At 52.1% G+C, this 23792-nt stretch overlaps 1 protein-coding gene across 7 annotated transcripts in view; it reads left to right on the top strand.

Annotated features, from left to right (window-relative positions):
- CTIF (cap binding complex dependent translation initiation factor) overlaps positions 1-23792 on the top strand; it is a 324401-nt gene that overhangs the window by 109334 nt on the left and 191275 nt on the right. For all 7 annotated transcript variants that reach the window (XM_070779021.1, XM_019986752.2, XM_019986753.2 and 4 more), the window contains 3 exons: positions 8763-8836; positions 9884-9988; positions 17904-17979. In XM_070779021.1, the coding sequence (XP_070635122.1) occupies positions 8763-8836; positions 9884-9988; positions 17904-17979 (255 nt within the window). The remainder of the gene's footprint in view (positions 1-8762; positions 8837-9883; positions 9989-17903; positions 17980-23792) is intronic.

Consider the following 23792-nt stretch of genomic DNA (forward strand, 5'->3'; position numbering starts at 1 on the left):
GTGACTCTGCAGTTGTATATTAATAAAGAACAGCAGCATAGAAGAGGGTCATTTTTTTCCCAATGCACCTGACTTGGCATGTTTTCTACTGTGCAGTGACTCACTCCCATCTTGTTTCGTTAACTCCTGCACGGAGCCCTTTGTCCCTACCCATCCCAGCTCACACCCCCACATTCCCTCTTTCTCTCACCGCAAGTGATTTGCTCCCTGCCCCAGTGCTGCCTTCCCAAGAGACAGGCTCGGAGAACCCAGGTGTTGGTAGGGATGTGGACATGTGTTTGCGTTATGGGAAACTCTGCAGTGGGATCAGAAGTTATCTGACTCTTGTAACGGCAGGGCACATGGCTGAGAGCGTAAACACTGGCCTCACACTCTGTGCATCCCCATCTGGGAAACTAGCTGTGATGCGGGCAGGTTCTCTGAGCCTCGGTTTCCTCATCAGTGAAATGGGCATAGTGATGGCAGCAGTTGCTTCCTAGGGCTGCCACAGATGCCAAGTGCTCAGGTGGCACCTGGTGTGCCAGGAGTGCACCGGGGTTTGCTGTCCTTCTCTGGAGCCTGTCACCCCTCAGCTGGGGCAGCTGTGCACCCAGTGTGGCCCTTTGAGAGGCGGCTTCAGTCCCCCTGACGGTGAGCAGCCGTTTCCATTTCTTTCCCCACATGGTGTAAAGTGCTCATTAGCCCTTTATGATCTGTTCTGAGAGCAGCATGATTTACCCTGGCAAGGGGCCCCCTAATTGCCAGTTAAAGGGCTGTTGTGAAGGCTCCAGCAGCATTTAAGTGCTAAAAAATGATCCACTGGAAAGTGTGATTGTTTCTGAGAAGGCTCCTCAGAACCTTGGCATTGCAACAACTGGGGGGCCAGGCCGAGTGACCTCAGGGCGGGGAAGGGGTGAGACTCGGAGGGAAGCCTTGGTCACCAGGGACAGCTGTGGAACTGGAACTTGGAGAATGTTCTTGAAGAAGCCAGTGAGGCTTTGTGGAGAGCTTTCAGTGCCTAACCACGGAGGCCTTGCAAAGAAAATAATAATGAATGATGCTGTGTCCCAAGACTCAGGAGGGGGTGGGGGTGAGTAGGCAGGGCGCACAACAGTGAAGCCAAGGATCCTGCCATGGAGGGGATGGCAGACTAGATGGGGAAGAGAGTTTACTGAGCGCTTAAGATGGCTATTTCCCAGTGGGGGTTCCTCTGGGGGGACCACAGTCCTGCAGGACGCTCTGTGGAGTAGAAAGGAAGAGTAGGGTGGATTTCTGGCCAGAGACATTTGATGAAAGCTGTGTAGTGTGCTGGGCTTCCCTGGTAGCTCAGATGGTAAAGAATCTGCCTGCAGTGCTGGAGATCCCGGTTCAGTCCCTAGGTCGGGAAGATCCCCTGGAGAAGGGATAGGCTACCCACTCCAGGCAGTGTTCATGGGCTTCCCTGGTGGCTCAGATGGTAAAGAATCCACCTGCAATGTGGGAGCCCTGGGTTCTATCCCTGGGTTGGGACAATCCCCGGGAGGAGGGCATGGCAACCCACTCTAGTATTCTTGCCTGGAGAATCCCCATGGACAGAGGAGCCTGGCGGGCTACAGTCCATGGGGTCACAGAGAGTCAGACATGACTGAGCGACTAAGCATGGCATAGCGTGCTGCCACCTACTTGAAGAATCAGCATCTAAGACCAATAAAGGCACTGAGAAATTCTGCAATAAAATAATTAATTAATTATCAGTCATGTGACTCTGTGCGTCCCAAATATTTGACTAAGGAGCCTTTCTAAACTTTTTGACCCCCAGGAAACTTTTTAATATCCACTGTTTCCAACAGCGTATTCCATGGACCCCTCCGGCTGCCCTACTTTTAAACGACCAGCCGTCCTTTCCCTCAGTGATTCTGATGCACACTGACATTTGTGAGCCAGTGGCTTAGTGTTTCTAGAACACGCCGGGAGCACACAGTGGATCAGGAAGGAAATCGGCCACTGGGGTGTGCGCTACCCAGGGTTGGTGCAGACTCGTGGGGCACCAGCTGATGAGAAAATGGCAGAACCACAGGAAGGAAGGCTCTTGAGCTGGATCCCAAGAGAGAGAAAGACCGGGGGTGGGCGGGAAGGAGACTTGCTTTCTCTGAGTGCAGGAAGAGCACAGCGGCCCAGCCTGCAATAAAGCCAGTACCTTCGGGAGCTCGGGGTGGCCTCCGAGCCCTTTTACAGACAGTGTCTGAGCCGCACAGCCACACAGAGCCTTGCCTGTGTGCTGTTTGGGGGGGACCCGGAGGCCCCTGCAACAGCAAGGGGAACAGCCACGCCCCTCACCACCTTCTTCCCTGTCCTGTCTGTGTCTTGGGGGTTTCACGGTTTAAGGACTGGTGCCCAGGGTCAGGAAGATCCCCTGGAGAAGGAAATGGCAACCCACTCCAGTATTCTTACCTGGAGAATCCCCATGGACAGAGGAGCCTGGCACGCTACAGCCTATGGGGTTGCAGAGAGTCGGACGCGACTGAGCGACTAAGCAGCAAGCAGCCCAGGACTCAGGAAAGGGGAGCATCCGGGCCCTTTATGGTTTCAAGGGCTCCGCCTGGACCTGACTCCACATGGCAGGTGGCCCCAGGGTCGCCTGGGCGCTGGGGTGGGTGTGGGAAACCACTAGGTTCCTGGCTGTCAGTTCAGTGGCAGCGGTCACCCAACCAGTGAGTCCTGGCCCCGCTGGGCACCAGCTGGGTCACCGCCTCAGCTTCAAGGGACCCAGAAGGGAGTCTCTGCTGGCTGAGGCTCTTCTCTTCCTGGGCTGAGACTTAAAGGATACAGACTTTGCTTCAAAGAGCCAGGCCCTTTCTCCAGCCCCGGGTGGTAAAAGGTCTCATGCAGTGATTATGCCTGTCACGTCCCATCGCCCAGAACTCTCAGACGCCCAGGTCCTTGTTACGTGCTGCAGTCATTGTGCCAAAGGGAGCAGCGACCAGTAAGTCATCCCCGTCACCAGGATTTGCGCTGTGGGCTTCTCCAGACACGGCCCTCTGCCCTGTTATGACGCTGGCCTTAGAAGGTCACCCTGCTATTGTATTCAGCAAGAGAGGCCACAGGCTTGCCCACTGCTCTCAGCACATCCTGTTTAGTGGCCCCAAGAGTCCTGATTCTTGCCCAGCGCCGTTGCCGCCTCCAGGGATGCTGTGCACAATTTGTTTCCCCAGGACCACGGGACGCCAGGGCTCCAGGCCCCTGGTCTAAAAGGGGCTTGCCACTTCTGTTCCTCAGCTCCGAGAATCAGTCATGCTGTGGGGGAGGGAATGGAGGCGGGGGGTAGACCCGAGTGAGGAGTGGAAGTGGAGGGGTGAGATGGAGGCTTCCGCTGGGTGCGGGATGCTGCTTGCTGAACCAGTTTGAGCTGATGGAAGGGTGATGGGGGGACGGTCGAGTAGCAGGGTGTTTGCTGGGGACTGCAGTGGTCTTGGAGTGTTCGGCATTTAAAATAGGGCTCAGGTTATCTCCGTCAGCTCAGGAATAAGTTCTCTGGGTTGCTGTGAGGGTGGGTGGGAATTATGAGGACTCCATGGTGGCTCAGTTGGTAGTTAAACCGCCTGCAATGTGGGAGACCTGGGTTCCATCCCTGTGTCAGGAAGATCCCCTGGAGAAGGGATCGGCTCCCCACTCTAATATTCCAGCCTGGAGAATTCTATGGACAGAGGAGCCTGGTGGGCTGCAATCCATGGGGTCACAAGCAGTCAGACACGACTGAGCAACTTTCACTCACTCACTCACACACATGAGGAAAAATGTGTGGAGAGAGTCTATAAACTATGAAGTACTGAAAAAAATAGAGGCTTCTCTCCTCCGAATGGAGACGGTACTGCAGCACGTGAAGGGTGGGGCCTCGCTTTACAGAGAATCGCCTGCTCAGGGGCCCAGGGTGTCGCTCCTGCAGCTGCCGCCCTGCTACTCTTTCCCACTGTCAGCCAGCGGGGCCTTGTCGTGGACCCCCAGAATCCAGAGCCTGGTAGGTCCTCTGCCAGGGACGCTGCTTCAGAAGAGGCTGGGGCCTGAGCTTGCGATGCCCAGGCCCCTCGCTCAGTTGGTGCTCCCTGCACAGGGCAGGTGGTGGAGAGCCTCCCCTTTCTGCTAGGAGGGGTGCTGGTCTCATAGCCACCACCTCCAGCCTCCAGCCCAGGAGGGAGCTTTGTGTGCATTTGGACTGCGGTGCTGGAGAAGACTCTTGAGAGTCCGTGGGACTGCAAGGAGATCCAACCAGTCAATCCTAAAGGAAATCAGTCCTGAATATTCATTGGAAGAACTGATGCTGAAGCTGAAGCTCCAATACTTTGAATACCTGATGTGAAGAACTGACTCATTGGAAAAGACCCTGATGGTGGTGAAAGATTGAAGGCGGGAGGAGAAGGGGACGACAGAGGATGAGATGGCTGGATGGCATCATCGACTGGATGGACGTGAGTTTGAGTAAGCTCCAGGAGTTGGTGACGGACAGAAAAGCCTGACGTGCTGTAGTCCATGGGTTTGCAAAGAGTCGGATACGACTGAGCAACTGAACTGAACTGACTGGAGGGTTCTCCTCCCCGTGAGGTGCATGCAGTCCCGGGTGTAGCTGTGGCTTCCCCTCGCTTTTTCATGGTTGTTCTCTCTCCATCCTATGTTCCTCCTTCTTTCAGGGCCTCAGATCTCAGGACGGTCACTCCATCTTGACATCCTAACCTGTGAATCAGTCTTTCAGGCACAGAGACAGCAGGGCCTCTGCCTCTCAGGCTGGAGTCTCTTCCACCAGTTGGCAGGCATCGGAGGTGGACCTACGCTGTGCCCAGCTTGGCCACTGTGGGGGAACAAGAACAGAAGGCAGGTGCAGTCCAGGAGCTTGAAATGTAGTTGGGGTCATGGATGAACCATGAGGACATGACGTCACGTGAAGTAAGCCAATCACAAAAAAGACAAATAGTGTATATTACACTTGTGTGAGGTATTTAGAGTCATCAAAATCACAGACAGAAAATAGAGTGGCTGCCAGGGTCCCTTTCCCCAGGGGAGGGGAAAATGGGGAGTTATCGTTCAATGGATAGACTTCCAGTTTTTCAAGATGAAAGGAGTTACAGGCATGCGTGGTGCTGATGGTTGCACGATGTTATAAATATATTTAGTACCACTGAACTGTGCACTTAAAGTGGCTAAGGTGGTAGATTTTACATTATGTGCATTGGGCCACAATAAAAATGTTTTGGAAAAAATCTTACTTGGGGAGATCTAACATTCTACGGGTGTAAGCGAGTGATGACAGAACAGTGGTCCACTCCAAGGAAACCGAATTTGTAAGACCATCCTGGAGGAGGGCGTGAGCGTCACTCTGGGTGTCGTCTCAGACGTGTGCTTTGGAAGCAGGGTTGGGTTTATTTGATTTTTTTTTATTTTTTTGACCTTCGCTTTAGAAGTCATTTGGAAATGCTACACTTACTGATAATTATCTCTGAGGCCTGGGAAGGGTGTCGTGAGCAAGCCAGTTGACGTCTCAGGAGGATGGAGGCTGTCCTCGTGTGGGGGTTGATTAATATTAATAGAGGTGAGTCGCTCCAGCCGCCTGCAATGTCAAAGCTGCACTTGAAGCGAGCAGGGCACCAGGAGTTGGGGTGGGTGGGGTGACAAGGCAGCTCACAGAAGGACAGGAGGGACTGATGCTGGAGCACAAGGGGCCACCTAATTAGAGGATGTAAATCAGGCCACAGTTGATTGGTGACGTCTGCCACTGGTGGGAGAGGGGTGATCTCAGCACAGGTGCCCGTGAGGAGCCACCCACAGCCACTGGCCCTTCACGCTCAAGTATCTTTTTATTCGAGTACGAGGAATCTGAAGTCCAAAATGGTGACGTAACTTCACTGAGGTCACAGGGGTCATTGTGGCAAGAGGAGAAGGCGTGTGTGAGGAAGACGGTGAAAGTCTCTTGAAGGGTGAATAACAGTGGTGGCGGGGTGGGGCGGGGACACGATGCAACCCGCAGCAATCACTGAGGAGCACGTGGGCTGCGCCTCGTAGGCCCTGACCAGGACTGAGGGGGTGATGTGGGGGCCGCTGACTCGCCCGCCTGGGGGCCCCTTGACACACTGCTGCTCCCTGTGCAAACCCAGAAGGCCTTCAGGTCACCCGGAACACCTCACCGTGTCCTGCCAGGGCCCCTTTCCACCCCCGGCCGCCTTTTCCAGGGTGACTGTGCCCCTCCTTTTCCCTCTCTCACCTGACCCCCCGAACCCTGACTCAGGGAGCCCCTCTCTGCTCCTCAGGAAAGTTGCCCGTGCCTTGGCCCCCCTGTGGCAGCTCGAATCAGTGAGTAGTTATCAGGTGTGTGTCATCCCCTGCTGTTCTTCGCCGGCAAGGCCTGGGAAACACCTTTGTGTTTTCAGCGCCTGCTCAGGCCTAAGCCTGGGGAAAGATCTCAAAGGAAGATTTCCTGGTGCATGAGCTTGTGGATCTGAAAGTGACAAGTCTTGGGATAGATCATCATAAAGATAAAGCTGGGGACTCTACCAGGAATCCAACCAGAATGTCACAGCACCCAGAGAAGGAGCATCCAGTTCAGTGGATTCTCACTAACTGGACACACTCGGGAAAGCAGCAGCTAGATTGAGAACAGAAGTTACCAGCCCCCAGGGCGCCCTGAGGCCCTTTTCCAGTTACTGTCCAAATTCCGTCTCCATACATTACTGTGCCTGTTCTTGAACTTTATATAAAATTGGGTCAGCGAGCTGGTGCTCTTGTGTCTAGGTTCCTTTATTCCACTCTGCGTTTGTGGGCTTTATTTCTGTTGTGTATTGTTTTAGTCTGTTTATTCTCACTGCTATGTCATATTCCAGGACGTGAACACACCACGACTGATCTGTCTGTTTCACCTGTTGCTAGGCATTCCAGTGGTCTCCAGTCAGTAGCTGTTATGAATGAGAGTGCTGTATTCTGTGCTGTAAATGACTTCTGAACATCTGTGCACATTTCGGCTGTGTTTGTACCTGGGAGTGGAGTCCTGGGTTATAAGGCATGCACACGGTCAGCTTCAGGAGAGGTGGAAGTATTGTTTTTAAAGTGTGGTGATGGAAAATGGACTGTGGGGGTCATGATGTTACCGAGCCAAACTTGGGTCTGCTTTACTAAAACCAATGTACTGATTCTGGGTTGTGGTGAAGCCAGGTGAAGTGAAGTGAAAGTTGCTCAATCGTGTCCAACTCTTTGCTACCCCATGGACTATGTAGCTATGCAGTCCATGGAATTCTCCAGGCCAGAATACTGGAGTGGGTAGCCTTTCCCTTCTCCAGGGGATCAAACCCAGGTCTCCTGCATTGCAGGTGGATTCTTTACCAACTGATATCAGGGAAGCAAAGTGATGAAGCAGAGTGCAGCGTTTATTACGGTTGCCAAGCAAGGAGTCCAGGCGAGCTAGTGCTTAAAAGTCCCAACATCCCCATAGGCCTTCAGGGAAAGGATTCTAAAGACAGGGTGAGGAAGCGGGGTTGAGGGGTGTGGGATCAGCTCAAAGACATTCTTCTGATTGGTTGGTGGTGAGGTAATTGGGCGTCAGCATCACCAGCCTTCTGGTTCCAGCCCATCTGGAATCTCCATGCTTGTGGTCAGCATGCAGTTAACATCTTCCACCTGGTGGGAGTGAAGTGCCTGCAGAGCAGCTCAAAGGACATGATTCAGAATATTATCTATAGACCTTGAGGAAGAACTAAAGGTCCTAGCATTTTTTTTTAATGGCTAAACTATTATTATTTTGTCTTGCTTGTGCATTTTCTCATTTCTCTGATTAAATTTACTCTTTGGAACTCGGGAAAGGCCTAGGAGGCTAAAGTCTTTCTACAGACAAGAGGCAGGGGGAGGAACATAGGAGGGGGTTGGGCCTGTTCTGGGAAGGCCCCATAGGGTCCTGCTCAGTTTCAAAGAGGGACGGTGGCATCTGGAGTGAAGACAGGGAACTGGCAAACTTGTGGCAGAGACCATCAGCCAAGGGGCAGATCGCAGAAGCTGGGTCATGTCTGCGGGATGAATCACATAGGGAACATCAGAGGATAAAGACCAGAGTGTTAGAAAAGTTCCTTTGCTGGAATTGTTGGTCCACAGGGGCTTCTTGGGCTTCCCTAGTGGCTCAGCAGTGAAGAATCCACTTAAGATCAAGGAGATGTGGGTCTGATCCCTTGGTCAAGAAGATCCTCCGGAGAAGAAAATGGCAACCCACTCCAGTATTCTTGCTTGGAGAATCCCATGGACAGAGGAGCCTGGTGGGCTACAGTCCCTGGGGTTGCAAGAATCGGACACGACTGAAGCAACTAAACCACCACTGCCTTGGGGGCTTCTTGATGCCGCCTGATTTCGGGGTGTGGGGCTTAATTCCAAAGGAAGTCAGCCTCTCAACAGACCTTCCTGCGTGCCGGGCTCCACAGAGTCCCTGCCTGGGGAGACGCCCCACCATCACACTGGCAGTGCTGGAGGCAGCTCATCAGTGCAGAGGCTTTGAGGAGAGAGCCATGGGCTGGTGCGGCAGAGCCCTGGGGTGCCCTGAACCCGACCACACAGCTCTGCCAAACACTGTCGAAGTGAGGGCCTGTGCCTGGGGGAGGCCAGGGTCCCCCTGACTCATACACGCTGCATACACCTGCCGGGACCCTTCAGCGGCCCCCTCTAATGTCCAGGCTGCTCAAGGGGATAGGGCTCTGCCATCCTCTCTGGGATTGGGCCTTCTGCCCACTTGTTCCGTGTCCTGCCTGGGCAAATAACACCTCCCTTTCATCCTCCGTGTCTTCCAGAATGGCAGCAAAGACACCTCTCTGGACATGCTGGGCACAGATATCTGGGCTGCCAACACCTTCGATTCCTTCAGGTGAGCCCCCCTTCCTCTTGTTGTGTGTGTGGCTCCAGCTGGGACCCTGGCTTCCTGGTCCTTATTCCCTAGGGACCCTTTGGGGGCCAAGTTCATGTTGAGAGTTCATTGTCCTAGAAGTGGAGCCGGGTGAAGTAGAGAGGATGAAGCTGGAGGAAGGAGGTGAGAGAGAGAAGGAAGGAGACAACTGGGGTGGGGTCCAAGGGAAGGAGAGGAGGAGACGAGAAGAGAAGATGCAGAGAAGAGTGTGAAAGGGAGAGACAGATGCCACCAGTCCAACCCCAGGGAGAGGGGGTGGGGGTGCTGGGGAGGTGGAGGACAGAGGAGAGCGGCAGCTGGTGCACGTTAGACAAACTGGGGTGGAGCAGGGGCTGCCCCAGAGACAGGGCCAGAGAGAAGGAAGGACTGTCAGTGCTTCCAGCTCTCGGAGGTTTCTGATGGGCCATGCTGCAGGGGCAGGCGTTGGCCAGACTTCATGAGGACGTGGGCTCGGTGCCCCTGAAGGGTTTGCTGATGAGCACTTGTCATGGTGTCTGTCCCTTTTGGGAGTGACAGCTCAGGCCACGGATGGCCCTTTAGCTCAGCTGTGCCCCCGGCTCCGGAGCTGGTCAACTCTGGGTGTGCTCCAGGAGCACCTGGCTCTGACTTGCTCATCATGGAAACGCCATTGGTCTCCCCCCAAGACCGGCACTCGGGGGACTTGGCCCCCTGCTTCCCCACTGACAGACTGAACCTCAGACCTTCCGGTGTTTTAGGGGGACCGCTGAGAGCGGGGGTCAGGCCCACACTTGTGTGTTTTATAGGCATCCATTATCTCAGAGCAGGGTTAAAGAAGGGGAAGGCTTCGTAGGCAGGCCCCTGCCCCATGATCCGTGAGCACAGGGCTGACGTGCCAGGCTTCGTTCCGAGCCTGTGGGCCGGTGGGCGCCTCCCCTTCCTGCCCACCCCTTTCTGAGCTGCTTCCCTGCCTGGCGCCTCCCCCAGCGTGTCCCCCGGGGCGTCTTATCTCCATCACTAACAGGACTCGTCCCCTTTCTCGCCCTCTAGTGGTGCCACCTGGGACCTGCAGCCTGAAAAGCTGGACTTCACCCAGTTCCACCGGAAGCTTCGACACACGCCCAAGCAGCCCCTGCCACACATCGACCGAGAAGGGTAAGCGGCAGCCAGGGGCTCTCACAGAGCAGCCAGTGAGGCAGGGGACAGCTGTGTCCCTCCGGGAGCTGGGGCGGTAGATGGCCTTTCCCTGGCAGGCTGATGCCCAGAGAGGCTCACTGGCTCAGACCTGCGCATTCACTGGCCTCTCCCTGGAACCCCCACACCCTTCACTGCCCAGCCCCCGTGAGCCATACTGCCCGGTCCCCTCCCTGACCCCTCACAGTGACCCTGCTTGGCCGTGGTCCAGCGCAGCGCTGAGACCCGCTGATGGAAGCGGAGATCGGAGATCGATGGGTCCACCCCCAGGGTCTCAGGTTCGGGAGGTCTGGGGGGTGGGGCCCAGAGGGCTTCCATGTCTAAGGAGCCCTCAGGAAATGCTGCTGCTGCTCCCCCAGGGTCCCCTGCTCTAAGAACCACTGTGGTCCCTGTTGCTTCTACTCGGTTGTCCCCTTCTTAGTTCATGCATCAGTGTTCACTTCCGCTTTGAAGGATGGTTTCAGGGACTTCCCGGGCAGTCCAGTGGTTAGGACTCTGTGCTTCCTCTGCAGGTGAAACAAGTTAGATCCCTGGTCCAGGACTTAAGATCCTGCATGCTGTGTGTTTCGGTCAAAAAAAAGATGGTGTCAGGGCCTGGGCTGACTCTGGACAGGAAAGTGACTCCAGACAGACCTGGGGCGGGGGTGGGGGTGTATGAGACAGATGGTTGCTTTTCTTCCTTATTTTTAAAATAATTTTTGTTGTCGTTCCATCACTCAGTCGTGTCCGACTCTTTGCAACCCCATGGACTGTAGCACGCCAGGCTTCCCTCTCCTTCACCATCTCCCATAGCTTGCTCGAACTCATGTCCATTGAGTCAGTGATGCTGACTTAAAATTCACATAACATAATATTAACCCTTTGAAGGCATTCAACTCAGTGCCATTTAGTACATTGATAATGCTGTGTAACCACCACCTCTCTTGTTCCCAAACTAGATGGTAATCCTGTTTGAACTTTCTGAGGAACAGCTAAACTGTTTTCCACAGCAGCTGAATATTTCACATTGCCAGCAGCAACACTCAGGGGATCCGATTTCTCCACGTCCTCACCAACACTTGCTCTTTTCCATTTTCTTTTTAAGTCTACTCATGGCTTTTTATTTTTTCCTTCCACTCCTTACCCATCCACTCTTGTCTCCCTGTCACTTCAGATCTAAATATAACTGACATTCTGGGCTACATTCCTGCATCTCACCTGTCCCGCTGCTAACTCTGCCCACCCCACCCACCTCCAGTGGTCACCCCACTCTTGGCAGTGGTCTCCCTGCAGTGTCAGTGACAAAACCTGGGAGGGAGACGCTCGCATCCTTATTTCAGAAATGAAACGCAGCTCAGAGACGCACAGTAACCTGCCCAGGAACAGAACCTTGATTTAAGTCCTTTTGATACCATCCCGTGTTCAGGCTCAAGGATACCAGAGTATCCTTGAATCGGCTTGATCCCCTTGAATTTTTATGTAAAATGACATGCATGTGCATATTTTGGGGGGCAGAGGCCCAGACACTCATATCAGACTTTCCCAGGGGACCCCGTCTTCTCGCCTGTCCTGCCCCTGCTTGTGTGGGTTCTATATGAACTTTTGGGATGGTTTTTGGGGATGGAGAGAGGAGATGCCCTTGAACACGGAGGCATCCTGTTAGGAGGAGATAGTGCCAAGCAGAGACCCAACCTCAGGGCTTCCTTGACCCTGCCTCACTCACACCCGTCCATCCGCTCACCCGCTCACCGTCCCCTGCGTCCTCCCCCTCGGCAGCACTGGGGCCAGTTTCCTCCTGAGCTACTGGACTGCGCAGGGCTGGGCCCTCCAGGCTTCTGAGTTTAGGAAAGCTAAGTTGCTCAGCTTAAGTTGGCTTAAAGCTCAACATTCAGAAAACTAAGATCATGGCATTCAGTCCCATCACTTCACGGCAAATAGATGGGGAAACAGTGGAAACAGTGTCAGACTTTATTTTGGGGGGCTCCAAAATCACTGCAGATGGTGATTGCAGCCATGAAATCAAAAGACGCTTACTCCTTGGAAAGAAAATTATGACCAACCTAGACAGCATTTTAAAAAGCAGAGACATTACTTTGCCAACAAAGGTCCATCTAGTCAAGGCTATGGTTTTTCCAGTAGTCATGTATGGATGTGAGAGTTGGACTATAAAGAAAGTTGAGCACCAAAGAATTGATGCTTTTGAAGTGTGGTGTTGGAGAAGACTCTTGAGAGTCCCTTGGACTGCAAGGAGATCCAAATAGTCCATCCTAAAGGAGAATAGTCCTGGGTGTTCATTGGAGGGACTGATGTTGAAGCTGAAACTCCAATACTTTAGCCACCTGATGCGAAGAGCTGACTCATTGGAAAAGTCCCTGATGCTGGGAAAGATTGAGGGCAGGAGAAGGGGATGACAGGATGACATGGTTGGATGGCATCACTGACTCGATGGACATGAGTTTGGATAGGCTCTGGGAGTCGGTGATGGACAGGGAGGCCTGGGGTGCTACAGCTCGTGGGGTTACAAAGAGTCAGCACGACTGAGCGACTGAACTGAACTGACCTTTGCTCAGGTCAAGTTCAGGAGCTGGTTTTCTGCAGAAGTGATGCTCCTGCCTGCCCTGAAGTGGGGGCCGGTCGGAGCTTGCAGTGTGCCTTGGGAAAGGAAGGAGCAGTTTGCACCTCTGAAGCCTGGTCACAAGGCCGGCTGGGTCCCCAAATGGTGAGGAACACACAGAGTATACAATACAGTCCCTTCCCAGAAGTACTGTTGTCCACTCTACTGTTAAAAGGAGACATGAGCCCATTCGTAATTGAGACTGTGCGTACACGCTCAGAGTACACAGGTGCGAGTTAAATAAAGTAAATGCAGAGCGGGGCCGAGAAGCCAGCGGTGGAGGGGGGTTGATGCACAGTCTGGGGAAGGCTTCCGAGAGAGGTGGCGTTTCCCTGGACGTGCCCATCTCTCCTCTTTCCCCTGGGAGCACATGGATGGTGAAACCACTGGGGAAACTGAGGCCCAGAGGACAGAAGTGATGACACTACCTCATGGACTGAGTCTGTCCAGTGGGGATCGAGTGGTGAAGTCAGGTTTTCCGAAGGTGTCTGCACCAGTTCATGCAAATTAACAGCCTAACAAAATACAGTTTGGCAGCAGTAACAAATGACTGTCCAGGGAGAGAAAGGTTCCCCTATTGCTAAGAGCCCTTGTCCCTTGTGGATCTGGAAGAACCGGCCACACCCACTCATCACCAGGCTTACTCACTGGGAGGAGCGGCCCAGACTTGCTGACAATCTCCCCACCCTTCACCAGACACCTGGGGTGTGTGTGTGTGTGTGACACCTGGGGTGTGTGTATGTGTGTGACACCTGTTGTGTGTGTATGTGTGTGTGTGTGTGTGACACCTGGGGGGTGTGTGGGTGTGTGTGCATGCACGCTCTGTCATGTCCGACTCTCTTTGGCCCCATGTACTGTAGCCCACCAGGCTTCTCTGTCCATGGGATTTCCCAGGCAAGAATACTGGAGTGAGTTGCCATTTCCTCCTCAAGGGGATCTTCCCCACTCAGGGAGCGAACCTGCGTCTCCTGGGTCTCCTGCATTGGCAGGTGGATTCTTTACCACTGGCTCTCTGGCCAAATCCCATCTCTCTTGGGTTGCTGGAGAGTTTGGGTGCAGCGCCCCGTGGCCACCTTGTGGCTGAGCCAGGGGCTGCGTTGCCCCTTAGGGTCTGGCAGTACTGGGGATGCACTCGACATGCCCAGCCTCTGCAGCAGCCCTCGGAAGTAGGGTCCCACCCGGTTGCCAAGGCTTCCCGCAGCCCGCGTTTCCATGGAGGGACAGAAATCAGAGAAGGCTGTTGCCTTGGAAACCCTGTTGGCAGCAGTGACTCAGCTGGTCTGTAGCCACCTTAAGACCTCCTCCAACCTGCCTGGCCCTCCAGGGAGTTCTGAGCCCCAGACCTAGGGAGACAGCAGCCCTCCCTGCCCATCGGACCCTAGAGGCTGCTGAGGTGAGAATTAAAGGGCCAGGCAAGCTAGGCAAGTGTCTGAGGGGGACTGGAGTCAAAGATGCGGTCCCTGCGCACCTGACCTGGGGGTGGGGGGTCAGCCATTCCTGCCGGCCAGAGTGCCCGGTTCCCTCCTTCCGCGCTGCCAGGACTCAGGGAACACAGGTGACTGCGAGCAATCGGTGCCTTTGCGGGCCAGCATGTTTCTACCAGGCAGAGTTGTTAGCTGAGAGGCATGTTTCCAGACCTCTCTCCAGCTCTGCAGTCCTGCACCATCACCACTAGGGTGGGGCCGGAAGGGGCAAGAAAGTCCCCTTACACCCCTCTCCCACCCCAGCTGCACCGGCCGGAACCCGCGCTGTGCTTCCAGAGCGGGCCCTGCAATTCCTCTTGCCCCTGGGCCCCGCCCTTGCCCCCCACCCACCTCCCGCTAGAACCCGGACCTCCTTGCTGGCTGCGCGCGGTGTTTCGCTCCAGGCCTCCGCCTGGGACGTTCTCCCAGATGCTCTGCTGGGCCAGCTCCCCTCCCAGCTCCTCTCCTTCCGCCCCCGGCCGCTCTGGGTGCTGCTCCTCTGAGCTCCGCTGCTTTTCCTGCCGGCCTGTGACCCCGAGGGCCCAGCCCGAGACAGAGCCCCCAAGGACAGAAGCGTGTGTTGATGGGGGCGTCGACCATATCCCCCGCCCCGTCCCTCTGACCTCCCCCAAGCCCTGCTGGGTTTTGCAGCCGCCCCCCCGGTTTCTCTTCCTTGGGGATCCAGGGCTCCTCAGTCTGTAGGACTTGATAACACGTATCTCGTGCTGCCCCCTGCTGGTGCTCAGGCTCAGCGCCCTCTTAGTCCGAGTTAAGGACTCCTTGGACCTGTGAGCCCTTTGAGGGCAGGAACCACGTGGGATTTATTTTCCACGACCCCAGGAAAGGTTGGCAGATCCCCAAACACAAGAGATGCTGTGAAAATATTTGATGAAATAAACTAATTGCTCTGAAATTTGAGAGTTGCATTAACTGCAGCTGGAAAATGCTGCCACCAGCCCATTGGGCAGCTCTTGCCACACCTGGGCTAATAATAATACGTTTCTCTGTTGGCTCAGTGGTAGTAAAGAACCTGCCTGCCAATACAGAAGGTTTGGGTTCGATCCCTGGGTGGGGAAGATCTCCTGGGGAAGGAAATGGCAACCCACTCCAGTATCCTTACCTGGGAAATCCCATGGGAGAGGAGCTTGGTGGGCTACAGTCTACCAGGTTGCAAAGAGTCAGACACGACTTAGTGAAAAAAACCACTGCAGAAGTAATAACTAATACTCACTAGGCTCTGAGCACACACCAGTCCCATTCTAACTGCTTGCCACCCATCGTCTAAACTCGGCACAGTTTCAGGAGGTAAGAACTATTATTATTTTCACTTCAAAGGATGATAAGCTTGCAGAAAAATTGAGTAACTTGCATGAGGCTGTGTTGGCTCTAGAATCTGTGCTGTTGTTAGACGCTGCGCTGCTGCTCAGCCCCGGTGACGATAATAACAATGACAGAAATAGTGGTAGCAGTATTCCTAGTAGCACTAATATTTTTACCTTGTTATTTTATTATGATTTTACTTAATTATTGCCTGTATTTACTGTTACAATATATTCTGTACATGTTCATTTATAATAGTGTTTACTATATGCTGGGCACAGTTCTAAGCACTTCAGTATATTAACTAATTTGATCCTCCAACTGCCATATGATGTTCAGTTCAGTTCAGTCGCTCAGTCGTGTCCGACTCTTTGCAACCCCGTGAATCTCAGCACACCAGGCCTCCCTGTCCATCACCAACTCCCGGAGTTCACTCAGACTCACGTCCATCGAATCAGTGATGCCATCCAGCCATCTCATCCTCTGTCGTCCCCTTCTCCTCCTGCCCCCAATCCCTCCCAGCATCAGAGTCTTTTCCAATGAGTCAACTCTTCGCATGAGGTGGCCAAAGTACTGTAGTTTCAGCTTTAGTATCATTCCTTCCAAAGAAAGCCCAGGACTGATCTCCTTTAGAATGGACTGGTTGGATCTTCTTGTGGTCCAAGGGACTCTCAAGAGGCTTCTCCAACACCACAGTTCAAAAGCATCAATTCTTCAGTGCTCAGCTTTCTTCACAGTCCAACGCTCACATCTATACATGACTATTGGAAAAACCATAGCCTTGACTAGATGGACCTTTGTTGGTAAAGTAATGTCTCTACTTTTGAATATGCTATCTAGGTTGGTCATAACTTTCCCTCCAAGGAGTAAGCATCTTTTAATTTCATGGCTGCAGTCACCATCTGCAGTGATTTTGGAGCCTAAAATATTAAAGTCAGCCACTGTTTCCACTGTTTCCCCATCTAGTTCCCATGAAGTGATGGGACCAGATGCCATGATCTTCGTTTTCTGAATGTTGAGCTTTAAGCCAACTTTGTCACTCTCCTCTTTTACTTTCATCAAGAGGCTTTTTAGTTCCTCTTCACTTTCTGCCATAAGGGTGGTGTTATCTGCATATATGAGGTTATTGATATTTCTCCCAGCAGTCTTGATTCCAGCCTGTGCTTCTTCCAGCCCAGCGTTTCTCATGATGTACTCTGCATATAAGTTAAATAAGCAGAGTGACAATATACAGCCTTGACGTACTCCTTTTCCTATTTGGAACCAATCTGTTGTTCCATGCCCAGTTCTAACTGTTGCTTCCTGACTTGCATACAGATTTCTCAAGAGGCAGGTCAGGTGGTCTGGTATTCCCATCTCTTTCAGAATTTTCCACAGTTTATTGTGACCCACACAGTCAAAAGCTTTGGCATAGTCAATAAAGCAGAAATAGATGTTTTTCTGGAACTCTCTTGCTTTTTCAATGATCTAGCGGATGTTGGCAATTTGATCTCTGGTTCCTCTGCCTTTTCTAAAACCAGCTTGAACATCTGGAAATTCACAGTTCACGTATTGCTGAAGCCTGGCTTGGAGAATTTTGAGCATTACTTTACTAGCGTGTGAGATGAGTGCAGTTGTGCGGTAGTTTGAGCATTCTTTGGCATTGCCTTTTTTTGGGATTGGAATGAAAACTGACCTTTTCCAGTCCTGTGGCCACTGCTGAGTTTTCCAAATTTGCTGGCATATTGAGTGCAGCACTTTCACAGCATCATCTTTCAGGATTTAGCAATTATCCCCATTTTACTAATGAGAAAACTTAGGTACAGAGAGAAACAGTGACTTGTGCAGCATCACCCAGTTAGTAAGTGATAAAAGGCTCCAACTCCTGAAGTCTGGTTCCAGAGTCTACACCTTTAAATATGGGGAAGACATGGACATATGCTAGTGAATCCGGGCCAGCACCTCTAGCCTGGAGGTATGCCTACCCACAGCAGATGTGCAGACAAAACGGGATTGCTGGACTGGCCCAGTAGCAGTCCCAGGAGAGAGGAAGCTGAATGGGGGCCTGTGTGACCTCAAGAAAGTTGCTTGGTTTCTCTGTTCAGTTGCTTTCCCGTTGGTGTAACTGGGCAAGATGATGGGCTTTGCAGGATCTGGGATACACATACACTTTGGGGCGTTCATTGGCAAGGAGTTCAGCATCTTTGTCTGGAAAGATAGAGGGGAACTCTGGTACCCTTCACCTTCCTAGGGGTGGGACGTCATGTTAGTGCCCCCACCCCACCCCCAGGCCCCACATTCTTGCCTGCATCCAGTCCTTTGTCCTCAAGGAAGGTCTGTGTCCCCAGGCCTGAGGAAGGAGGGTGCCGTTTGCTCCAGGTGGGAAAGGGCTGATTCTGCAGCCTTGAGAAGGGCAGGACCGGGTCTCTCCCAATTGTCTCTGCTCTTCCTGCTTGCTGGGCTGGGACACAATGCTTGAGTGAGCAGTCCTTTCAATGCCATTATGTCTTTTCTGGCCCAGGTGTGGAAAAGGGAAGCTGGAAGATGGGGACGGAATCAACCTGAATGACATCGAGAAGGTCCTCCCAGCCTGGCAGGTAGGTACAGGGGCAGCGTCTCCAACAACAGCCCTCCCCCTGCTCGCAGCCTGGACAGGGCCTGAACACGGCGCTGGCCCCTGGCTCTCGCAGGGTACAGCTGGATGTACTGCAACAGTAGGTGGGCCAGGGCGGGTACCCGCCTTGGTACAGAGTGTCCCATGGTGATGTGTGTGTGGCAGCCTGCACTCAGATGCTGGGGGAGGATGGATGAAATGGCCGGTGCCCTGCAGCCCAGCGAACTGGGAAGTTTTTGTTCCTTGACCTGAAACGTCTGAGGTGAGGCAAACTGCAGTGTTCTGGTGGAACTGGCAGGGCTGCTTCGGTTCCCAATGTGGTCAGGGCTATTTTTAGGCCTGTGGACTTGTCCTACCAACCTCCAGGTGTCTGCTGCACTTGCTGATTTTGTCATTGATTGGACTCCTTTTCCTGAATGGGGCCAGGCTCCGGAACAAAAGGATTTACTTGGCACAGAGACAGTGAATCCAGGTCCCTAGAGGCTTCTGGTGCTGGGCTTTGAGCATACATAGTAGGAATGTAGCTGCTTCTGGGAAAGAGGCAAGACGTCTTGCAGAGAAGAGGAGGAGCTGGGTGACCGGGCTCCGTGGTGGCCTGCCATGCACGCACCATGCCGCCCTTGCCTGCTCTCTCCTGAGTCAGTCTTGGTATGTCACCTGCATCCATTCTTCTCTTCCCTCTCCCTTTGATTCTTTCCTACTTTGTTGTTGAGTGATTATGGGCCCATTAACGGGAGGTGATAGAATGTATAGTCAAGGCCTCAGCAATCTGACTAGGATGTGACTTGGGCTCGTTTTTCCTTGTGTATGTATCAGTTCAGTTTAGTTCAGTTGCTCAGTCGTATTCGACTCTTTGCGACCCCATGGACCGCAGCATGCCAGGCTTCCCTGTCCATCACCAACTCACGAACTCCCAGAGCTTACTCAAACTCATGTCCACTGAGTCGGTGATACCATCCAACCATCTCATCCTCTGTCATCCCCTTCTCCTCCTGCCTTCAATCATTCCCCAGCATCGGGGTCTTTTCAAATCACTCGGACTTTATTGAACTTCTTGGATCTGTAGGTTCGTAGCATTCATCAAATTTGGAAACATTTCAACCATTATTCTCCTCACTTCCACTGGAACCCACCCACCCACTATAATTCTAATTGTATGCATGGTATGCGTCTTCATATTTTCCTGTGGCTCACCAAAACTCTGCTTTTTTTTTTAAATGTGTCAGGCTATTTTGAATTTGTTTATTTATGGCTGCGCTAGGTCTTCACTGTTGTGAAAGCACAGGCTTCCTCTAGTTGTGGCAAGTAGTGGCCGCTCTCTAGTTGCGGTGCTCAGGGTCAGCAGCTGCTGCACACAGGGTCTAGAGCGTGGGCTCAGTAGAGTTAGGGTGCATGCGTTTAGTTACCCCCCAGCATGTGGGATCTTCCTGGACCAGGGATTGGACCCATGTCCCCTGCGTTGGCAGATGGATTCTTAACCACTGGACCAACAGAGAAGTCGTCCATGTATTTTTTAGTCTTTTTCTCTGTTTCATTTTGGAGAGTTTCTATTGCTCTGTCTTCAAGTACACAAAGTTTTTCTTGTAGTGTCTAATCTCCTGTTAATCCTGTCCTGTGTATGTTTCATCTCAGACATTATGTGGGTCATCTCAGAAGTTCAGTGTGGATTTTTTTGTATTTATCTTCTATTTCTGGCCTCTTCATGCTCATGCTTTCTTGTGTCTTCTTGGGCATATGGGATATTTGATTGTAGCTGTTTTAATATCCTCTACTAATCCTGCCATCCATGATGTTTGACAGTCTGTTTCTGTTCATTGATCTTTCTCTTGAGTATGGGGCATATTTTTCCTTACATGCTTGGTAATTTTATATTAGATGCAGTATACTAAGAATTTCACATTTTTGGGTATTGGACATTATTATTATTTGTTAAAATATTTTGACCTTTATTCCAAAATACAGTTCAATAGAATAGAGTTTGATCCTTTAAAGGCTTGCTTTCTAAGCTTCGTTAGGTGCGAAACCTTTCAAGCAGATTTTGCTCTACTGCTCAGCCAATAGTCTTCTGAAGTTGCCACTTGCTGCCTTATGTCCTAGGAGGCATTTCCACCATGTTGGCTGGGAATACAGACTACTTCCAGCCACGTCTGATCTTAGGGGATTATTCCGTCAATTCACTGCATGTAGCTTTTCACCAACCCTGGAAGTTTCCTCACACACATGTGAAATTTGTGCTTAGCTAAAGACTCAAGTGCCTACAATTTCTGGATTTTGCTCTATGGTCAGTTTTATCCTCTCTGGTTCTCTGCCTTCCAAATTCTGGTGGCCTTGCACTCCCTGAATTTTGAAGTCTGTCCCCTTAACTTATTGAGACTGTGGGACTCTGTTTGGACTCCTCCCTGCCTAGTAGATTGGAAACTCACCGGGCACCAGACTGGGGCACGCGTAGGGTCACCTCATTATAAGGGAAAGTGTGGTGACTTTACGGTGGAGAAACCTGTCAGGCTCCAGCCTGACCAGGCGATCAGAGCTAGCATCATTAGTGTGGGATGGGTGGACACCTTGTGATCAGAGCTAGCATCACTAGTGTGGGATGGGTGGACACCTTGTGCCCCTGCCGTGCTGCACAGAGAAAGCCCGGCATCATTCCTGGGGTTTTCCTGCCAAGAAAACACAGCCTGCGTCTGGTCCCGAGGAACCAAATAGAAGGGCCATCCTTTAAAACTGCTTGGATATGAAAGACAGAGAAAGACTGCGGGGTCTTCAAGAGTAGAGAGAATTGAAGCGGCAGACGCCAAAATGCAGTATGTGTTCCTTTCTGAGATCCTGGACCAAAAAGAAATAGAGACCTTGTTGGACAACGGAAGAATGTGAATTGAGGTCTGTAACAGTACTATTTCTTAGATAGAAGTGTCCTGACTTAGGGGCAAATGGCAACCCACTCCAGTACTCTTGCCTGGAGAATCCCAGGGATGGCGGAGCCTGGTGGGCTGCACAGAGTCGGACACGACTGAAGCGACTTAGCAGCAGCATGACCGTTAGATGGATGAGTGTTTTTGAGAAACACTCACTATGATATTTGAGGGGTATGTGACCTCATGTCTGCAATATGTCCTTGAATGGTTTAGAAAAGTATGAGTCATGATGAGTATGTGGATCCACAGATAGAAGGAGCGGCAGGCGTGCTGCAGTCTTAGCAGTCGGGGAGTCCGAGTGAGGAGGATGGGGATGGGGTGGGGATGCTCTGTGTACTGATTTTGCTCGGCCTAAGACTGAGTCACTTTCCTGTGTTTGAAAGAGAACTAATGAGTAGGGCCTAGGATGTGGTGTGTAGGTCAGAGGCACAGAGTATCTGCTAATGAAATACCCTCTGCAATAATGAAATGGACCCTGGCAGATCCGTACTCAGTCCTCATGGTTAATATAAAGCAAACCCTGGCGCCAAAGACAAAAGGTAAAATACTCAGAAGTCGCTGCCTTATCACTCTGTTCCTAAACGCCTACAGTGCCTGTTATTGGTAGAAAAAATACATTTTCAAGGCGCTGGTGTAGGTGAGGGGCACCCCCTGCCCTGGGAGCAGTGCTGACCGCTCGGTGGCCTTGGAGCCAGAGGCCTGGGGCATCCTGGAAGTTACAGGTGTGACCGTACCTCCTGTTGGGGGACTGTTTGCCAGCTCCTTGGGGAGCAGAGTGGAGGGCCTCGCAGTCCTCCTAGAGTGGAGAGGAGAGCTGGGCCCTTACTTGGGGAAGGGGAGGTGCAGCGAATGCAGAGGTGAAGGGCTTGATGTCTGGACCTCATGGAATCCTGGCCGTGCCACTGAGTAGCCAAGGAGTTGGGCTAGTTACTTAGCCTGCTCTGCCTGTTTACTCCTGTGTACGATAAGATAATGAGAGTGGAGTTCCTGGGGTTGTCCAGGCAGTTGAGCACGTAAATTCACGGGAAGCACTGAGAGCACTGCCTGGCTCGTGGGAGGGGCTCCCTCTGCCTGTGGACAGGCTGTGGGCCCCCCTTTGTTAGGAGGTTGGAGAGGGAACAATTTCCTGTCCCCCACCCAGCGTGTGCATTTGTCCTGGGTGGCCTGCCATGAAGAGCGGACACGTTGCGTCAGAGGTCACGAGACTCACTTTCGAAGCATCCGCCACAGACGTGCTGCGTGACCTTTCCTCCGTGGGCCTTGGTTTACTCACCAGTAAAACGACGCAGTTGGATTAGATCAGAGGTTTGCAAACTGTAAATCTCTGGAGTTTTCCAGAGCTGTCTCAGGGGCTCTGCTGGTCGGGGGAGTGGGGCAGCTGAAGAAGCAGGCTTCAAGGGACCCCCGCTCAGCCCCACCCAGAACGGCTCTGCCTGTGTCTCTAAGTGAGTCTTCTATGAATGGTTTCATTTAAAGAAATGGCTCCCTACTAAGCAGATTTTAAAAATCATCAGATGAAGGTCTCACTCAGGTTTCATACCCTAGGGTTTACCCTCTCTTAGGAACAATCCATCAGCAAGCATTCTTGGTCTCCAGGGCCCTTGTGGGACATAAGTTTTTAGAGGTGCCGGGGTGGAGGTCTTCACCTCTCGTCTCCATTGCGAGTCAGGATCCACACAGTGGATGGGCTTTGATATTCGTAACTTACCTACACCACACACACACACACACACACACACCACCCAGACCACACACCACAACTCACCTCCACCACACACACACACACACACACACACACACACACCATACACCACACACCACACACATCACCCACACCCTGAACCTGCTTTGCCCCCAGGAAACCACCAACAGTTAAGTCTCTGAGCGGCTTTCTGGGTCTTACCCTAGATCCACTGTATTAGTTATCTTCTGAAAGCAAAAGTGTTAGTCGGTCAGTCGTGTCCAACTCTTTGTGACCCCATGGACTGTAGACCATCAGGCTCCTCTGTTCATGGAATTCTTCAGTCAAGAATACTGGAGTGGGTTGTCATTCTCTTCTTCAGGGGATCTTCCCAACCCAGGGATTGAACACAGGTCTCTGCATCGCAGGCAGATTCTTTACCATCTGAGTCACCAGGGAAGCCAAGTTATCTACCGCTGTGTAGTCAGTTCAGTTCAGTCCAGTCACTCAATTGTGTCCGACTCTTTGCGACCCCATGGCCTGCAGCACGCCACACCTCCCTGTCCATCACGAACTCCCTGAGCTTACTGAAACTTATGTCCAGAGCCGGTGATGCCATCCAACCATCTCATCCTCTGTTGTCCCCTTCTCCTCCTGCCTTCAATCTTTCCCAGCATCAGAGTCTTTTCCAGTGAGTCAGCTCTTTGTATCAGGTGGCCAAAGTGTTGGAGTTTCAGCTTCAGCATCAGTCCTTCCAATGAATATTCAGGACTGATTTTCTTTAGGATGGACTGGTTGGATCTCCTTGCAGTCCAAGGGACTCTCAAGAGTCTTCTCCAACACCACACTTCAAAAGCATCAATTCTTCAGTGCTCAGCTTTCTTTATGGTCCAACTCTCACATCCGTACATGACTACTGGAAAAACCATAGCCTTGACTAGACAGACCTTTGTTAGCAAAATAATGTCTCTGCTTTTTAATATGCTGTCTAGGTTGATCATAACTTTCCTTCCAAGGAGCAAAAATCTTTTAATTTCTTGGCTGCAATCACCATCTGCAATGATTTTGGAACCCCCAAAAATAAAGTCTCTCACTGTTTGCATTGTTTCCCCATCTATTTCCCATGAAGTGATGGGACCAGATGCCATGATCTTAGTTTTCTGAATGTTGAGTTTTAAGCCAGCTTTTTCACTCTTCTCT

This window comes from Bos indicus, chromosome 24, assembly GCF_029378745.1.
Source record: "Bos indicus isolate NIAB-ARS_2022 breed Sahiwal x Tharparkar chromosome 24, NIAB-ARS_B.indTharparkar_mat_pri_1.0, whole genome shotgun sequence".
In the NCBI taxonomy this organism is placed as follows: Eukaryota; Metazoa; Chordata; class Mammalia; order Artiodactyla; family Bovidae; genus Bos; species Bos indicus.